The sequence below is a fragment of the Pseudophryne corroboree genome, chromosome 10 (genome assembly GCF_028390025.1).
Source record: "Pseudophryne corroboree isolate aPseCor3 chromosome 10, aPseCor3.hap2, whole genome shotgun sequence".
Classification (NCBI taxonomy): Eukaryota; Metazoa; Chordata; class Amphibia; order Anura; family Myobatrachidae; genus Pseudophryne; species Pseudophryne corroboree.
Genome location: NC_086453.1, coordinates 312,805,014 through 312,823,774, shown reverse-complemented (window position 1 = coordinate 312,823,774; position 18,761 = coordinate 312,805,014). Strand labels below are relative to the sequence as shown.

Below are 18,761 nucleotides of genomic sequence, written 5' to 3'. Positions count from 1 at the left end.
TCTATAGACCGTAATAATACTTCACAGGAATACTTGAATGAAATATAAACCTTAGTTATATAACAATTGCAGCGGCAAATTTAAAGGGTCAGGCCGGCCCTGGATGTGCAGGAAACTCGAAAGTCTGCAGTCCCTTCAGACGAGATGTTAACTGAGACTTGAGAAGTCTAGGGTGAACTGAACTAGACTGGAGAAGGCAGTAAGATGATAGATACTAGCAGTAGGCTGGATTGGTACTGCCTAAACTGGAAACCGGACTGGAACTGATTAAGCTAGATACCAGACTGAGACCAGCTAAAGTGTGTACCGGACTGGGACTGGTTATACTGGTTGCCAGGCTGGGACGGGCTAAGCTGGGCACTAGGCTGAATACAGGCACTGGAGACCTGGAGCCAAAGGATGCTGGTAATTTACAGTGTTGCACTAGCAGCTTGCTAGTGCATCTGGACAGCCTTTTATATCACTTGCTGCACTTGGATTGGTGACCAGATTCACATGACTGAATCCTTTTTCGCCATTGGTGGTTGAGTGGTTAGCTAACATGACCCAAGATGGCGGCACCCAATGCACAGAGCTAGAGGGCAAAGTGCTGGGGACTGAGCAGGCCTGAACTCTGGGACAATGGGGGTCATTCCGACCCGTTCGCACGTTGTTGTTTTTTTCCGCAGCCGCGCAAACGGGTCCGGAATGCGCATGCGCAGCGGGCGCAGGTGCGTCACTTCCTGGTGACGGGGAACGCCGGGCAGCGATTGAATTAAAGAAAACGATCGCCGTGATCACAAAGTGATTGACAGGAGGAAGGCGTTCCGGGGTGGAATATTCAAAAAAAAGTTTGCTGCGCTCTCCTAAAGTAGCTCCATATAGATCTGGTTAAGTTTAAAAGTAAAAGTACGGAGCGCTTGTAATAAGGTGATGTACTTATTAGGTCAAATGCTGAAAAAAAGAGATGATTGTTAGTAAAAATGTTTAAGCTCTTTTGGTGAATAGGTTAAAAGTCCCGATAGCAGGAAGTTCGAACGGCACTGCGGAACGTCACTTCCGGGTGACACGATGCGGGGTTTCTGGTGTCCAACGCGTTTCATGCACTGCGGCACTTCATCTTGGGTATTTGGTGCTTGTACTGGTGTCCTTATTTATAAGGGATTCTAAATTAACTTTATTGAAAACTTTGTTAAAAACGGAAGTTGCATCACAGGAACTTCCTTATAAAAAAGCGGCAAGCACATGTTCATTCAGCATTTGACCTTATATTAAATGTATTTGATTTTAATTACACTAAAAAGGTAAAAGAGTTATTGTCTATAAAAAATATATCATAATGAGTGTATTTGTGTTTTTATGTTAAAAAAACATTTCATTCAATGTCTATATTCAATCCATGAGGTCTCAAAGTTTGTAATTCATAGATCCACGTGGTTTCAATTTTTTTCACGTTTGTAGTTATATCCCCTCCTATCCAATACTTTTCAACTTTCTGGATCGGAATATATTTAAGTCCACTTGGATCTTTTCCATGGTGTGTTGAAAAGTGATGTGACACACTGTGGCTTTCCAAGCCCCTCTTAATATTATAGATGTGTTCTGACAATCTGGTCTTTAATTTACGTTTGGTTTGGCCCACGTATTGTTTGCCACAAGGGCATTCCAGTAGGTATACTACTCCTTCTGTCTCACATGTTATTGCTTTCCTTATGGTGTATGTTTTATCCGTTTGGTTTGATTTAAATGAGGACAGGGGTTTTACTGTTTTTATTTTCATTGTTTTACTAAATAAACTTGAAAGCCTGGGGGTGGATTATAAATTAGTGAAATGGATAAGAACCTGGTTGCAGGATAGGAAACAGACAGTTGTAGTTAATGGAGTGCAATCTATGGAGGGAAATGTTACCAGTGGAGTACCCCAGGGATCTGTACTTGGTCCAGTTCTCTTTAATATCTTTGTTGGTGACATTGCAGATGGTATTGAAGGGAAGATATGCCTTTTTGCAGATGATACAAAGATATGCAACAGGGTAGACACACCGGGAGGGGTCAAACAAATGATTGATGACCTAGGTAGGCTTGAGAAATGGTCAAGAACGTGGCAATTACAGTTTAATGCTAAAAAATGCAAAATCATGCACTTGGGTCTCAAAAACCCAAAGGCTAAGTATAGTATCAAGGGTACTATAATGGAAACTACTGAGGAGGAAAGAGATTTAGGAGTCACTATTTCAAGTGACTTGAAGGCAGGAAAGCAATGCAACAAAGCAATGAGAAAGGCAAGTCAGATGCTTGGTTGCATAGGGAGAGGAATCAGTAGCAGGAAAAAAGAAGTGATAATGCCACTGTATAGGTCATTGGTAAGGCCCCATCTGGAATACTGTGTCCAGTTCTGGAGACCCTATCTCCAGAAGGATATAAATACATTAGAGAGTGTACAAAGAAGGGCAACTAAAATGGTGCATGGCCTACATCACAAAACTTACCCGGAAAGGCTAAAAGATCTTAACATGTATAGTTTGGAGGAGAGAAGGGAAAGGGGAGACATGATAGAAACTTTCAAATATATAAAGGGTCTTAACAAAGTTCAGGAGGGAAACATTCTTTAAAGGAAAAGAAGTATTAGAACTCGAGGGCATACATTGAGACTGGAGGGGGGGAGGTTCAGGGGAAATTTAAGGAAAAACTACTTCACAGAAAGGGTAGTGGATAAGTGGAATAGCCTCCCATCAGAGGTGGTAGAGGCTAAGACTGTAGGGCAATTTAAACATGCTTGGGACAGGCATATGAATATCCTTACAAAGAATCAAGATTAAAAAAGGGTTGAGATTGCCTAAAGGATAAAATAAAAAAGGGGCAGACTAGATGGGCCAAGTGGTTCTTATCTGCCGTCAAATTCTATGTTTCTATGTAACCCATGCATTTTAAACATGCAAAGAAGCCGTTGGTATTTCTCCTTTTGTTCTCTTGTTCTAAGGGGATGTAACTTTGAGTGAATTCCTGTTTAAGATTTTTAGCACGTTTGTATATGATTTTTGGTTTTGCTGGGGTGGCAACTGACCGTTTTCGGGGAGTGGAGATCCGAACGCAGGTGTGTCCAGGCGTTTGCAGGGCGGGTGTCTGACGTCAATTCTGGGACCTGAGACGCTGAAGTCATCGCAGTGGGTAAGTAATTCCAGACCTACTCCTCATCTGCACAAAATGTTTTTGCATAGCTCGGCTGCACAAACGATCGCAGCCTTGCTATGCAAAAATACACTCCCCCATAGGCGGCGTCTAGTTGATTCGCACGGTCTGCAAAAAGTTGCAGCGTGCGATCAACTCAGAATGAGGGCCAATGTGTAGCTGCCAGAGAGTTGCAGGAACATCGGGACCCCTGCCGGAGGAGAGTCAACCATCTTACAGGTAAGTGGTGGGCAGCCAACTGCTGAGTCCTGACACCCTTCATAAACAATCTTGTATATTTCAAGTTCATTCGGATCGTGGAATCCATTATCTGGACACATGTTGTACACTATATATGTATTTTAATGTATTATTTGCGTTGATGTAGAAACACGTATTTAGTAAGTATCGTACATGTTCTCTCTGCAGCCAAGATAAATAAGAAGTTTCAAAGTTTGCTTTTAAGTCGTCCTGTGGGGGAAGTGGATCGGGACAAACTGATAACATTTGTCAACACATCTTTTCATCATCCCGGAATAGAATTATCACCATGGAACCCCCCAGACTGGCATGAAAGGTATATAGTGAAAACAATGTTCGTTAATTAGCCTTTACCCTAAATCTGCAAAATTCTGCCTTTTTCAGTGCTATGTTGATCATTTCTGCACTGCAGAATTCATTATATTGTTAACTAAAGCAAGCAAGCCCAATTAAGAATTTCTGTTGCATAGGTTCACTGCAATTACTTGATGTGTGTGACAAATATTCTTTATTCCGAATAATATAAAAACCTAGGGGGTTATTCAGAGAGGAACGCAGATTGCTGCATACACCGAGCGAACTCAGACTCCATTACGTACCGACTGTGATCTGTTTGTTCTGCATTTAATGTGGTTTTAAATATTTCAAAAGTAAACTGATTACCTGCTGCCAAAAATGAATTTTTATTACTTAGAAGTTTGCCCTGATAGAGCTGCCATTCTTTTACGTGTCTATCTTCCTTCTTGCAGCCCTGAGTTTTTATCTCGCATTGCTGACTCAGACCTTCGTTCGTGGGCTACGGACCTTAATGACCTATGGAAGTCTTTGGGGAGGAAGGTAATGGTAGAACATTTTGGGACAGTGGGCCTAGTTCTGTGCCATGTGCACTGCCAATGTAGGACGTAGAGGAGAGATTTTCCTCTTCTGTGCTTCTATGTCTCACTGCGCATGTGCCCAGATAGCGTGCATTCAGAGTCAGGGTTGCAACTGAGTCGCATGGGAGTCACACAGCGTCAGGAATTAGATGAAAATGTAGTGGACGTCCCTAGTCGGTGACAGGTAGGTGCTACAGAGACACGTCTTATGGCCAAGTTATGAGAATGTTGGTGAAAGCCATTGCATACACAGACGCTCATCCGTTCACATAGAAGGGGAAACCGTATCTGCCGCAGGGATGGTGCACGTTGTGATGGTGCGACCAATGGTGCATTAAAGGTGCACCAATCGGTGTTACAGCATCTACGAATGTTGACCGTAGGCGTCACAGTCCTCGCACATTCTGACGCATGGGTGTACAGCAGGGAAAGACTTTGTAGCGCCAATTGCAGAAAGTCTCCGACGGGCAACTGCGATAAGACGTCGACATTGATGCAGTTGCATCCTACTCAGAATCAGCCCTGGTGTGTTAATTGGTGCCAAATAGGAATGAGATTATGTATTATATACGTGACTGTATCACATTTGTCTTACAGATCAGCGAAGACGTAAAGGTGCAGCCAGATCGTTACTCACAGATCTATGTACCAAATCCTGTTATAGTACCAGGTGGTCGCTTCCGGGAGTTTTATTACTGGTGGGTTCAAATTAAGTAGAAGATGACATCTGTAGATGCTGAAATACTGATTTCAAAGCAGCATGATTCCATTTTAATTATTGTCAAATCTGCAGTCAAAATCACCGGAATCATGCTGCTTTGAAAACTGAAACCCTCTTACATAGCCCCCTATATATGTATATACCATACTGTACATATGCCATTGTTCTGATTCAGCCTCTCCTCTCCTTCAACCTTTTTCCTACAGTATCCAGTTTAAGCACCTCCACCCTCACTCTGAAAGCACTCGGTTGCTCTTTTCTCTCATGCCTCACTCCCTTTTGCCCTCCGCACTCTTCCCCTGATTGTCGCTTTGCCTCCTCGCTGATTGCCTCCTCCCACTCCTACATCCAAGACTTCTCCCGTGCTTCTCTCCTGCTCTGGACATCACTCCCCCCTTCCAATTAGACTCTCTACCAGCTAGCATGGCTTCAGATGTGCCTCAAATAATGTCAGAAATGATTGCCTTTCTGCAGTCATGGGAAATTTAGCAAGCATAGCCATTCCATAGGTCACCAACTGTCACGTTTTTATCAAACTGTTCACACATGACCTTGACCTGCAGTCACATGTAATTACTGACTTTTACCTCTGTCTACTTTATCTCTCTCCAAGGCTTAGTACATAGACACCTTAGGGGTCTATGTACTAAGCCTTGGAGAGAGAGAGAGAGAGAGAGAGAGAGAGAGAGAGAGGTCTATTCATGAAGCAGTGAAAAGAGTAGAGAAATAAGCCAGTGGAGAAGTTGCCTATGGCAACCAATCAGCTGCTCTGTACAATTTTATGGTATGCAAATTTTAAATGTTACTTCAATGCTGATTGGTTGCCATGGGCAACTTCTCCACTGACTCACTTCTCCACACTTCTCACTGCTTTATGAATAGACCCCAAAGTACCAACCAACCAGCTCCTAACTGATACAGCCTATAACATGGAAGTTAGGAGCTGATTGGCTGGTATTTTGGGTTCTATTTTCTAAGCATTGGATGGAAATAAACTGCTTAGAGATAAAGTACCAGCCAATCATCTCCTGTCTTTTTTTAAACACAGCCTGTAACATGGCAGTTAGATGATTGGCTAGTACTTTATCTCCATCCAAGGCTTAGTAGATAGACCCCTAAGTCTCTCTCCACTTTAAATAAACCCCTAAGTAAGTTGCCTCAGATGTATTCACCTATGTGTTCTGAAACTTGGATATAAGATCTAATGATATGTATTTTTGTCTTTGCTGTTAGGGATTCGTACTGGGTTATTAATGGACTTCTTCTCTCAGAAATGAGTGACACGGCCAGAGGAATGATAGAAAACTTCCTGTATATGGTAGATAGGTGAGAGACAAAAACAAACATAAGAACTCCCTACACTTTGATTTCAAATCTCTTCTCTGTCTTCTGTGCTCCCGTTCTATGGACACCCTGCTTCCGCTATAGACACTGTCCTGTCCACCCATCGTAGCAGTGGAGCCAGAAGGGGAAGGGTAGCGAGTGCCCCAGCTCCCACTGTGCGTAGGACAGACCTGACAGAATTATAGATACAAATACTCACAGCTTACTGTACACAGCTAGAGTCCCATAAAGAAATACAGCACAAATATACACAGTGAATTCTGTTGCAAGTTTAGAAACCATGGTGGTTAACCATAGCAATGTATACATTGTATCCCAAACACCATCATAGGTAAAAAGAACTGAAAGGGTTTTGTTTCAAAAAGAGGGATAGTTTTTATTCATGTGTTAGGAGATATGGGATGTAGTCGAAAAGGTAGTGTTAACAGTTATGATTTCAATATTGTTAAAATGTCTACATACAACATGTGGACATTCTGAGACAATCTCAAAATGACAATATTGTCGGAATATCGACATAGGGTTAGGCACAGGGATTAGGGTTAAGGATAGAGGTCAAATACTTACCGGAACACCAAAGAATATTAGGCCTGACCAGGAAGCCACAGTCACATGACCACCGGGACCCAGAAGATGCCACGGCAGCCGCCAGGAGAAGGAAAGTCACCGTTGGGCCATCAGGACAAAATTTCATTCTAACATGTCAACATTTCATTACTGTCTACATGATGAATGTCAACATTTCTTACCCAGACCAGTAGATAGACAGATTATAGTGACTGTACAGGTCAGGGCATTTGTGCTGAGGGGATGGGAAAAAAGGGATGGCAGGATAGGGAATTGCTCTTCACAGAGGATAAAGTGAAGAGAGATTTTATTTATTCATTTTTATCATGCAGATATGGAATGGTCCCCAATGGGGGGAGAGTATATTACCTGCGCCGGAGCCAGCCCCCATTCCTTACCTTAATGATGGAGAGCTACATGACCAAAGAGAACAATGTCACTTTTCTCAGGTAATGCTGCTTGCTGCTAGTATAAGACAGAGTCATATTATTCTTCAGAAATAGTTACACTTATGTTTTCCCTTACATAGAGAAAACATCCCCCTCCTGGCAAAGGAGTATGATTTCTGGATGCAGAACCGGAGTGTATCAGTGACACTGGGCGGGAAGAACTATACAATGAATCGTCATTATGTACCAGTAGGGGGACCAAGGTGAGCTCATTCTTTTTGTGGTAGCACCCATGCAACATCTGCTTTACCTCCTGGCTTAAGCACTGTAGTAAGGCTGGCTTAATGAGTATGCTACAGTATGGTATTTCTCCCAGAGAGGAGACTGAAAGAGTAGGCAAGTATGCCCAAATCGAAGGGGCCTCTGCTGCCCGCTAGTCCTCTTTAGCCTTCAGGCTGAAGACCAGTGAGTAATGCCTCAAGACCAAGAAGAATTACCCTTTTATCAAGCAATGACTTCCCTGTTCCAGGCCCCATCCTCCATGTCTAGCCCCAATTGCTTTATATAAGGTTGTTATCGATACACTGCTTTATTGAAGTTCGTTCTAATTTGAACTTCTCTGAAAAGTTTTCTTTTATGCAAAGGTTTATTTATAACCATTCAGCTATACCTACACTGTATGTCAGGGTTCTTCCCCATTATCTGATATTGCTAGTACAGAAGAACAGATCAAAACCTAAAGTGTAACACCATACGCCTGGGTGGGATCCGGTTCAGGATCCCAATGGTGTATTTCTGTTGAAAGTGGAGTGTGCTACTGTGCAGACTCCATATTGCTGCTCCTCCTTCAGGGAAGCTTGGGTCACTGTACAAAGACGGCTACCAAGTCTAAAATGAGCATGTGCAGAGCCATCTTGAGACTATGTCAAAGTGCCACAGCGATAGACAGTAGTCTTCCACTTAGTTCCAGTGAGACCTGCAATTACCTGCTGATACAACCTCTGTTCCAGCATCCTGCACCACTACCCAGTAACTACATACACTCACCGCCTGTTGAGCTGTATGGACACCCCACTCTGCCCCATCTACCATTGTGTATAACAGTGAGTACGGCTGTACTTGCTTTATCTTTATCTCTAAGTAACTGGGCTGTTCGTAGTTGTAAGGCATATGCTGGTGTGTACAGACACTCTGCTGCATCCTCCAGCCTTTACACACATTTCCAACAATTTCCACACTTATTTTGGAGCCACAAACCTATTTGTCCAGTTTGCGTTCTATATCCTGAGATATAGCGCTTATCAAATTATGGACGTGCGTGTGATGTAGGGACACTTATTATAACAATAAATGATGTGATAGTAGGGTTCCACTAATCTAGGCCATTGTATTTACATCATAGCTCATCCTACTTTATATACCCCTACATTTCCAAAAAACAAACGGACCTCAAGCAGGAAAGTTGTACAAATATAAGGTAATTAGCTGTAATCAACAATTTACATTGTTTGGTGTCAATTACAGGCCGGAGTCTTATTCTGTGGATTATGAGCTTGCTGAAAACCTCACAGCCGGTATGCCCCCTTATGTTTGTCTTTGCACATTATTAAGTCTCTCTTTCCTTTAATCCCAATGTACTGTAACACAGCCTTTCTATTTAGAAGCCAAGGAGTCTTTGTATGCAGAGCTAAAAGCAGCTGCCGAGTCTGGTTGGGATTTCTCTTCGCGCTGGTTCTATGGGGCTACGGGCACGCTGTTGGACACGAACACCAGCCTGGTGGTTCCGGTGGACCTCAACTCCATTTTGTGTCGTGTGGAGAGAACACTGGCCAGGTTCTATACTCAACTAGGTGAGAGACTGTCTAGACCAGAGGTTCTCAAACTCGGTCCTCAGGACCCCACACAGTGCATGTTTTGCAGGTAACCCAGCAGGTGCACAGGTGTATTAATTACTCACTGACACATTGTAAAAGGTCGACAGGTGGAGCTAATTATTTCACTTGTGATTCTGTGAGGAGACCTGCAAAACATGCACTGTGTGGGGTCCTGAGGACTGAGTTTGAGAACCTATGGTCTAGACTAACACTTTATGATTAACCAATCGCTGTAAAGTACTGTATCCTATGTTGGCAGGATATAAATGATGATGATGATGATGATAATAATGTGTTTGTTCTCTGCAAGTTATTTAATCAAACAGAACTGCCGATCGCTAATTGGTCATTTACTGATTGTAGGTCAGCAGCATAAATCCCCAGTTGCTATTTTTGCATTGAATGACGTCATAATTTTCTTGAGATTTACAGTTTTTGTGTGCAGGAAACATTGGGTTGCCTGCATTATAGGCCCGAATCTCAACACTCCTATAATAATCCATCACATTGGGACTGATTCTGAGTCACAGCAATGGTTAATGTTTTTCACCTGTGCGTACGTCTAAGTCGCTAAAAAGTAGCACAGCCCACCCCTCCCACAGTGTGTGCGCACAGAGGCACAGCCCACCCCTCCCACAGTGTGTGCGCACAGAGGCGCAGCCCACCCCTCCCACAGTATGTGCGCACAGAGGCACAGCCCACCCCTCCCACAGTGTGTGCGCACAGAGGCACAGCCCACCCCTCCCACAGTGTGTGCGCACAGAGGCGCAGCCCACCCCTCCCACAGTGTGTGCGCACAGAGGCGCAGTTACAATGGAGATGCACGGTCTCAGAAATGTATGGAAAAGGTATTGGGTGTTCCTGAGTGGTGACAGGGAGGGGGCTATTCAGATGTGTGGGAATGTACCGGCGTCGTGTTATGGTAGTGTCGCTGGTATGCCGCAGAACTGGTTGCGAGCTCAGACGCTCTGGGCCTTATTCAGAGATGGATGCAGATCACTGCATATGCAGCAAGATCTGCGTCCATCTCCTCACATGCGGGGGGTCGCCCAGCACAGGGCAAGGCTGTCCAGCATGCAGTAGCGCTGAGAGAGGGGGGGGGAGGGTACAAATTACCTAGGCCCAGGTCTGATGGAGGCATTGGCGTTTCTATAATGGGTGCAATGAGCGCGGTGCACATGGGCCCCTGGGTCCAGGGGGGCCCACACCGCACCCATTGCAGCCATTTTATCACTTACCTTTCCGGAGTCCAGCGCCGGGACCTGCAATCGCGGTGGAAATCGCCGCCAAAATGCCCGCTGCGCATGCGCGGTAGCCAAATTGGTCTCCGGATCATGGCGGTCGCCATGTTTCCGGAGACCTGCGCATGTGCACAATGCCGGAGTCTACAGCGCCGTACAGAGAAGGGGGCCCACCCGGAGGTGCACACGGGCCCCCTCCTCTGTAGAAACGCCCCTGGATGTGGGGGCCCAGGTCCCTCCCCCCCCAACCTTACCTGGAAGCAGCAGCTGCAGCTTTTCTTCTCAGCCCAGCATACGCTGCTGAGTACTGGGCTGCAGTGTGGCCAGGGAAGTGCTTAAAATAAAAATAAAAATCTGTATTTTTTTTTAAGGGTGCATGGCCATGTTTCCATTGATTAGGCCACACCCCCTGAAAAGTACCTGGGCCCAGCCAGGCTCTCTACTGCCCTGGCTGGGAGGCATGCCATGCTCCTGTGTGTGGGTGTATCATGTGCTAGACACGCCCCCAAAGAGGTGTGGCCATGCCCCCAGCATGCTGAGGTCACACCCCCTTCATGCTGGGGGCCCAGAAAGTTGTTGTACCGGGACCCAGGATTCCTCTTGGCTGTCCTGCCAGCATGTGTGGTGCTGCCTCATGGGGTGGTCTTCTGTATGCCGGCGGTCGGGCTCCCGGCGCTCAGTATACCGGCGCCGGGAGCCCGACAGCCGGCATACCGACACTTATTTTCCCTCGTGGGGGTCCACGACCCCCATAGAGGGAGAATAAAATAGTGCCCGTAGCGTGGCGAGCGCAGCGAGCCCGCAAGGGGCTCATTTGCGCTCGCCACGCTGTCGGTAAGCCGGCGGTCAGGCTCCCGGCGCCGGGATGCTGGTCGCCGGGAGCCCGACCGCCGGCCAGCCGTAGTGAACCCGCCTCATGATGCGACGGGTGGTCTTCAGTTTGCCAGCTGTCGGGATCCTGGCGCACAGTATACCGGTGCCGGAATCCCGACAGCCGGCATACCGACACTTTTTCTCCCTCTTGGGGGTCCACGACCCCTCTGGAGGGAGAATCAATAGCGTGGCGCGTGTGGCGAGCGCAGCGAGCCCGCAAGGGGCTCATTTGCGCTCGCCACGCTGTCGGTATGCCGGTGGTCGGGATTCCGGCGCCGGTATGCTGGTCGCCGGGAGCCCGGCCGCCGGCATATAATACTACACCCGATGCAACTGCAATTACTTTGCGGATGCATCAAACTAAGGTTGACCTGCTGTCAGGCGGTCTGCCGCCATTTTTTTAAATCTGAGTGGCTGCGTGTGACATCACACAGCCTCCCCAGAAACACTCTCGCCACGCCACCGTTCGGCTCATCACCCCCCCCCACCCCCCACCAACACTGCTTTTCCGCCCCGTGAACGCTTTCCGCTGTTGATCCTTCCGGGATGCAGCTGTTGTGCATGAGCAGTTTGCCGATATAGGCAAACTGCGCTGCGGGATGCTACAGCGTCCATCTCTGAATACGGACCCTAATCGCTGACGGAGAATCTGCACCTAGCATAGGGCCGGTGGATGTTTCGCTGGTGAATCCGATGGTCGCATCTACAAATGGTAGGGGTTGTTATACACACATGGGCCCGGTACATATGTGCTGTAATGGAAGTCTGTGTGAATCCATTGAGGAGTTACTGGACAAAACTTTGCATTTACTGTAGTGCTGTGATACATCATCTTTACTGTCCGCTGTGAGAGGGAAGGTAGAATGGAAAGCCAATCACCCTAATAGGAATGTAGCGCACGTTCCCCCGCGGCCATGCCCAACAAGGGCAGAGCACATGCGTATAAAGCCACACTCCGTTCTTATGCTGGGTACACACCTGAACGATGTAACATCCAGGTGTGGTTTTATTCTAATTAGACTCTTGATTATTTTTGAACTTTACAAGTATTTGTGGTATTAGTAATTCCTATATCGTGTCATTTCTTCCTCCAATCTCTGCTTTCCTGTCATGTTCTACAGGTATGCCGGAGGAGGCGGCTAAATATTCCAGCGCTCTCCAACATCGCCTGGATGCTGTGCAGGCCGTTCTCTGGGACAAGGAACTAGGGGTCTGGCTGGACTTTAATATAGAGGATAACCGCCACAATCCCAACTTCTACCCCAGCAACTTGGCTCCACTTTGGGCATCGTGTTACTCTGACACAGAGGTTGTGGACAAAGTAGTCTCCTATTTAGAGGTCATTAATATTACTGTTTTATTTATTGCTAATTGTATTACATACTCTTATGGGTAAATGCCACTGGTGTGGTATCATAGATCAACAATGGGATGGTCATCAGTCAATAGGTTGACCCCACGTAGTAAACATGCATTAGGTCGACAGATGAAAGGTCAACATTGTTAAGGTCGACTGGTACAAAAGGTCAACATGAACATGTTCAATACAAAAATGCTCTTGTGCCTGTGTTGGTATAGGAATAAATCAGGGAAAAGTGCTTGGGGTCTCCCGGATTTCCCCTCTACCAGTAATAATCTTAACCAGCCAGGGCTAGTGGAACCATAGACAGGAGACCCGCAGTGTAGGGGTCCCCATCACTATCATTCCACCAGCTCAAGGCCAGTTGGCACCAAGGCTGTTTCCTCCAGATAAGTGGTGTCTGCAAAACAACATGCACCTAACCTCCTCCTGGGTCCATGTAAACATTTTTGTGTTGACATATTACCCCAGTCGGCCTAAATGCATGTCTGTGTAGACACTGCCAACCTAATGACCCCGTTGATCTAATGACCATATTGACATACTTACTGTTGACCTTCTGATTGTAGACCTTCCTAACGTAGACCATTCATCCAGATACCCTGACAAGTTAGGAGCTGATTGGTTGGTGCTTTGGTCTAAATAAAGTGTTCCTAATATCCCCCCCAAATTAAATACCCTTTGTGACTTCTGCAGGAAAGCACCGCATTGTCCTACCTCAATGGAATCCCAACATCTCTCAATAACACTGGGCAGCAGTGGGATTTCCCCAATGGATGGGCTCCTCTCCAACATATGGTGATTGAAGGTGAGGGCAACTAGAGAAATAAGTCCGAAAGTAAATAGTTTGTATAAACGTGAGATCAATACCATGGATAATGTTCTCAATACTGCAGCATGCTATGTTCCCATATTTCTGTTATTATCCATTGCTTGTTATAATTCTCTACTCACTAAAGGCCATGTCTTTTGTACAGTGTAGCAGTAGCTGACGCCTGCCTCTCCCCCCCATGACAGTCAGCCAGCTAGTGGCTGCAGCTCAGCCCGGTCACCTGGCTCATTTTTTTCATTACTTTATGACTTTTGCTGGAGCTCAAGGAATATAGTAGCAGTGGTGCAATGTGTCATTGAAAAATGTATAAAAGTTATAAATAGATAAGGCTCTGTAGAATGCTTAGGAATATGTCTAAAGCTGGGAACACACTATAAGATCTGTCATCCAAAATATCGTCCCGAAGTTGACTGGAAAGACCATCTTATGGTGTGTACACCTGCTGGCATCGCAATCCGAGCGCGGCATCCGAAGACGCTGCATCCGATCACCATAGCGACCATTGGTTGTGATGGTTGCAGTCATCGCCCATATGCGTTGGAAGATAACAAAACAGTCCTTGTTGCTGACCCGGTCCCATCCCCCAAACAGCCACAGCATGGTAATAATGCTGCTTCTTGGGTGCACTGCGAGCAGTCTTGCAGAAGGAGAACTCCCAGTATCGGTGTTGTACGCAAACCATCGGGTTCACTTACAACACTGACTCAGGTCCATAGTGTACAGGAGCAAAGATTAATTGGCTACAATCCTCTGATATGATCTATTGTGCCATCGTTCAAAAGATTGCATAATATGTAAGCTCTATGGGGGGAATTCAATTAGTCACAGTAATTTACCACTGCTAAACTCCCCCAGGGCTATTCAGTTGTACCCAAAGTGCGGCTGGATACACAGTGAGCGATAGGTCGGATCAATCTGCCGAATCAGACGACAGATCTCTCAATTCGGCGCATATCAGTCAATGTGTATGCCCAATTGCGGGTGCCCACAGTCACTAGTGACAATGTCAGGTTTAATGTGCTGCACATCAAACCTGACAATATCACTACCATCCTGTAGTATGCTAATGAAGGACGGAGCGTGATGTCCGGCATCAGAACGAATACCTGTCGCTCCAGTGTACTCAGCTTAAGGGAGATATGTCCTACCTGATATTACTGTAAGTCATCTCAGAGGCTCTGTAAGGTCATGGAATTCCTTGCTAAATCCTAATGCTGTAGTTTACAGTAAGGGCCATAAGACATACCTAATACCTGTTTTGTCACTTTCAGGCTTGGAGCAGACACAATCTTCGAAAGCAAAGGAAATTGCCTTTAAATTGGCCCAAAAGTGGGTGAAAGTCAATTATAAAGTCTACAAGACGTATGATGCCATGTTTGAAAAGGTAAGTGTGGGATTCAGGGGCGGAGGGCTTTCTGGAGCCTTGTACACCCAGGGGTGTAAGTGCAGAGGTGATTGAGCTTATTGAGTAAAAAGATTTAATATTTAACCTTCCTTGTTCTTTAATAGTTGGGTTTTTAAAAAAAATACTTGTTGAATTATTCTTTATAATATTTATAATTCGCAATTCATTAAAACAAATAAATGAATGAGAATGAACATTCATGTGGAATCAGATTTTGGTATGAATGTTGCGGGGACTCTTTACGATAACCTTGCTCGCCGGGTCTGCCAGTAAATCATACTGAATCCACATCAAGCGATTACTGCTAGCTATAGCAGTACTATCACTGGTGGTAACCCTGTATTGTAGAGCATGACGAAGCCTATTTAGCAAGCATTGGGGTAATACTGTATATGTTCTGTAATACAAATAGAGGAATGAAAACATGCCATATCTTTCAAATAATCAATGGTCGATATTTATTTATTTTTACAAGCAGACACACAGGGGTGTATTTACTAAAGTGCGGGTTTTCAGATGTGGAGATGTTGCCCATAGCAACAAATCAGATTCCACTTATCATTAATCCAGCACCTTCTAGAACAGGCCTGGCCAACCTGTGGCTCTCCAGCTGTTGTTAAACAACATGTTCCAGCATGTCCTGCCACAGATTTGCTATTAGGAGATGCTAAAACTGTGAAAAGGCATGCTGGGATGTGTAGTTTCACAACAGGTGGAGAGCCACAGGTTGGCCAGGCCTGTTCTAGAAGATAATAGCCAGAATCTGATTGGTTGCTGTAGGCAACGTCTCCACTTTTGTAAACCAGCACTTTAGTATATATACCCCATACACACTATAGTTCAATTTCTCAGATTCTAAGTAACCCACCAGTATGTTTTTGGAGTGTGGGAGGAAACCAAAGCACCGGGAGAAACCAACATAAGCACAGGGAGATTATGCAAACCCCACACTGATAGGATCCTGGTCATCAATTGAACTCATGACCTTAGTACTATGATGATGCAGCAATTTTAACCACTATGCCACTGTGCTGCCCACTATGACATTAGCCTGGCTTCAGATACCAGTTCCACAGCTGGTGACCTCACTCACACAGGTCACTTTTTATTGTCCACGCTGTGTCTTGGATACCGGAATACTCCAAACATCGCATTATGGGTGGTAGTTCTATCACTGGTACCATTGGCCACTCACTGTCTTGATGGATTTAAGTCATACATGAGGGTAAATCAGTTTTAGAAAAAATTTTAATTTGCTTTTGTGACTCCCAGTTGCTGAGATGTTCCCATACACTGGGAATTAGGCGGGTATTCAATTAGTGACCAGAAAATGGGCAAAAACTGCAAATTTGCGCAATCCGCGTGGTTTAAGCCAGTGCCGAATTTTTCGACCAGTTGAAAAATCGGCACGGGCATTGAATGGGTCAAATGTAATTCGACCTAAAAAAGAGGGGACGGTGCAGTTTTTTTGACTGGTCAAAAAAATGGCACTAATTGAATACCCCCCTTAGTCAGCTAAGCAAGTGAAAGAAAAACTTATTTGTGCTTCGCACCCTGTGCTCTGTGGCTATGCTAACTGTTACTATACTTATTTCCCTACAGTACGATGTGGAAGGTGATGGCAAACCAGGTGGTGGGGGAGAATATGACGTACAGGTAAGACCCTTAGATGGCACTGCTCTATATTTAATAGATGGTCTTTTTCATGGACACTGATCCTTCAAAGTCCGCAAAGTCTGCATGAGTCTTATACCCTGGGAGGTTGTTACAGCTCCTACAGAGTACAGACCCATGTCCTGCCCGTAGTTACTATTGCAGGGCAGTTTTCATGGACACACAGTTCAGACTTGTCAACTGGGATGTAACAAACCCAGCCTTGTAGAATAAGAGTCGTTGTGTCAGTATCATGTAAACCTGAAGACAGCCTAACTCCTTCCTAATGGCTGCAGCAGAGCCCTATCATCACTGAACAAAGAACAGGCACCAGTGACTCATAGGGCCAATCCCCAGACCTAGGGACATAGGGAGATATTTAATAAAACATAATTATCTCATAAAAGCTGGAAAATGTGATATTTATGTTCTCTGGAGTTGAAGATAAATATCTCCTCACCAGTGGCAGTTGCAGTGCAGTCCACAATTCAAACAGGGGAGCCACACCAACTGCCAGTGAGTCCCGAACAGCGATGTCTGGCAGTGTTTGGGGTGGCAGTTGGTGTGGTTTCCCTATTTGAATTGTGGACTGCGCTGCAACTGCCACTGGTGAGGAGATATTTATCTCCAGAGAACATAAAGATCACATTTTCCAGCTTTTATGAGCTAATTATGTTTTATGAAATATCCCCCATATTTACTAAGGCACGGGTTTATAGAAGCGAGGATGATGCCCATATTAACCAATCAGATTCTAGTTATTATCTTCTAGAAGGTGCTAGAGAAGTGATAAGCAGAATCTGATTGGTTGCTATGGGCAACATCTCCACTTCTACAAACCCGCACCTTAGTAAATATACACCCTAGTATGAGTTTTCAGGCCCCATGTAGAAGCAGTGTGATGCTTTATTATCCCTTCCTTTCAGAGTCAGATTTGTGCTACTTTGGTCCTGTTGAACAGAACAGTTGGCTACACACACAGATCTAGCCACCTGCTGTGACTGTTGCCCTGACTCCTCAATGATCCACTATTCAGAGGTCAGGTCAAACAAACCCCGGTACGTGGGTACTAGAAGCCAATGTAGAACAAAGAAGGGATACATATAGAGCGCCCACAGTTATGACAGAAAACAATCCAGCTCCCATTTACTGCTGTAACATTGAGTTACTTTGCTCATGTAAGACTTTGGTATAAACTCTCTCCCCATCCGGTTTTCTCCTCAGCTGGGCTTTGGATGGAGCAATGGCGTCATATTGCAGTTGTTGGACCGCTACGGATCCCATATGACCAACTCTGCCATCTGCACCTCGTTCTCCTGGACGGTTTTCACCCTGCCCTTATTATTCATGACTGTATGGGTATAACCCCTCTATTACCTCTTCCCTCAGCCCACACTGACAACCCTGTATCTCTCCTATAACCACCTAGTGTTACACTTTATATATTTCTATTCTTTTAATTTCCAATGAATGTGTGCGTTACTGCCTCTGTGTATAGTATTCCTCCTATTCTGCTTACTCCTGATCATTTAATGTACCAAACTGGCCACTCTTGCTGGGTATCCAGGCTCTAGGTCGACCATCATACTTCAGTCATGTGCTATGACTGCAAAAACGACACCAACATTTTTTTCAAAATGTTATGTCAAACTTTTTTGTGTCAATGTTTTGTCACTTCGACCCTTTCAGGCATTGACCTTTTGATCCTGTCGACCTTTCCTACTGTCGACCTCTTGCCAGGTCGACCTTTTGACACTCTCGACCTAATGGTTGACCTAATGACTGTAGACCTTTTCCCTGTAGAGCTGCTGATCCATACCCCTCTTGCTGTGTGCTCTGTATTCACATGCAGGATGCAATGTTAAGGCAAGAACACGGGTCATTCAGGGGGACATGTACTAAGCAGTGATAAAAGTGGAGAAGTGAGCCAGTGGAGAAGTTGCCCATGGCAACCAATCAGCTGCTCTGTATATGTTTATAGTATGCAAATTATAAATGTTACATCAATGCTGATTGGTTGTCATGGGCAACTTCTCCACTGGCTCACTTCTCCACTTTTATCACCGCTTAGAGCATGTCCCCCTCAGGCTCTTCCTCTCTCTGATCTGGTGAGAGAGCGGATATATCTGGAACTATAGTGCTGCCATATATCCCAGATTTACGATGACAGGCCAGGTTTTAGCCACTGGAAATGTTTACTTTACAAATGCATATTTTCT

The 18,761-nt window shown here is 45.2% G+C and overlaps 1 protein-coding gene across 1 annotated transcript in view; it reads left to right on the top strand.

Moving 5' to 3' along the window:
• The window catches only part of TREH (trehalase), a 36,404-nt gene extending 17,958 nt beyond the window's left edge, over positions 1–18,446 (top strand). Inside the window, exons 3-15 of the mRNA XM_063943484.1 lie at positions 3,577–3,724; positions 4,158–4,245; positions 4,881–4,981; positions 6,238–6,330; positions 7,248–7,364; positions 7,445–7,567; positions 8,829–8,878; positions 8,966–9,154; positions 12,414–12,631; positions 13,349–13,460; positions 14,756–14,868; positions 16,492–16,545; positions 17,767–18,446. Of these exons, the coding sequence (XP_063799554.1) occupies positions 3,577–3,724; positions 4,158–4,245; positions 4,881–4,981; positions 6,238–6,330; positions 7,248–7,364; positions 7,445–7,567; positions 8,829–8,878; positions 8,966–9,154; positions 12,414–12,631; positions 13,349–13,460; positions 14,756–14,868; positions 16,492–16,545; positions 17,767–17,907 (1,547 nt within the window). The 3' untranslated portion in view covers positions 17,908–18,446. The remainder of the gene's footprint in view (positions 1–3,576; positions 3,725–4,157; positions 4,246–4,880; positions 4,982–6,237; positions 6,331–7,247; positions 7,365–7,444; positions 7,568–8,828; positions 8,879–8,965; positions 9,155–12,413; positions 12,632–13,348; positions 13,461–14,755; positions 14,869–16,491; positions 16,546–17,766) is intronic.
• Positions 18,447–18,761: the final 315 nt, after the last annotated feature.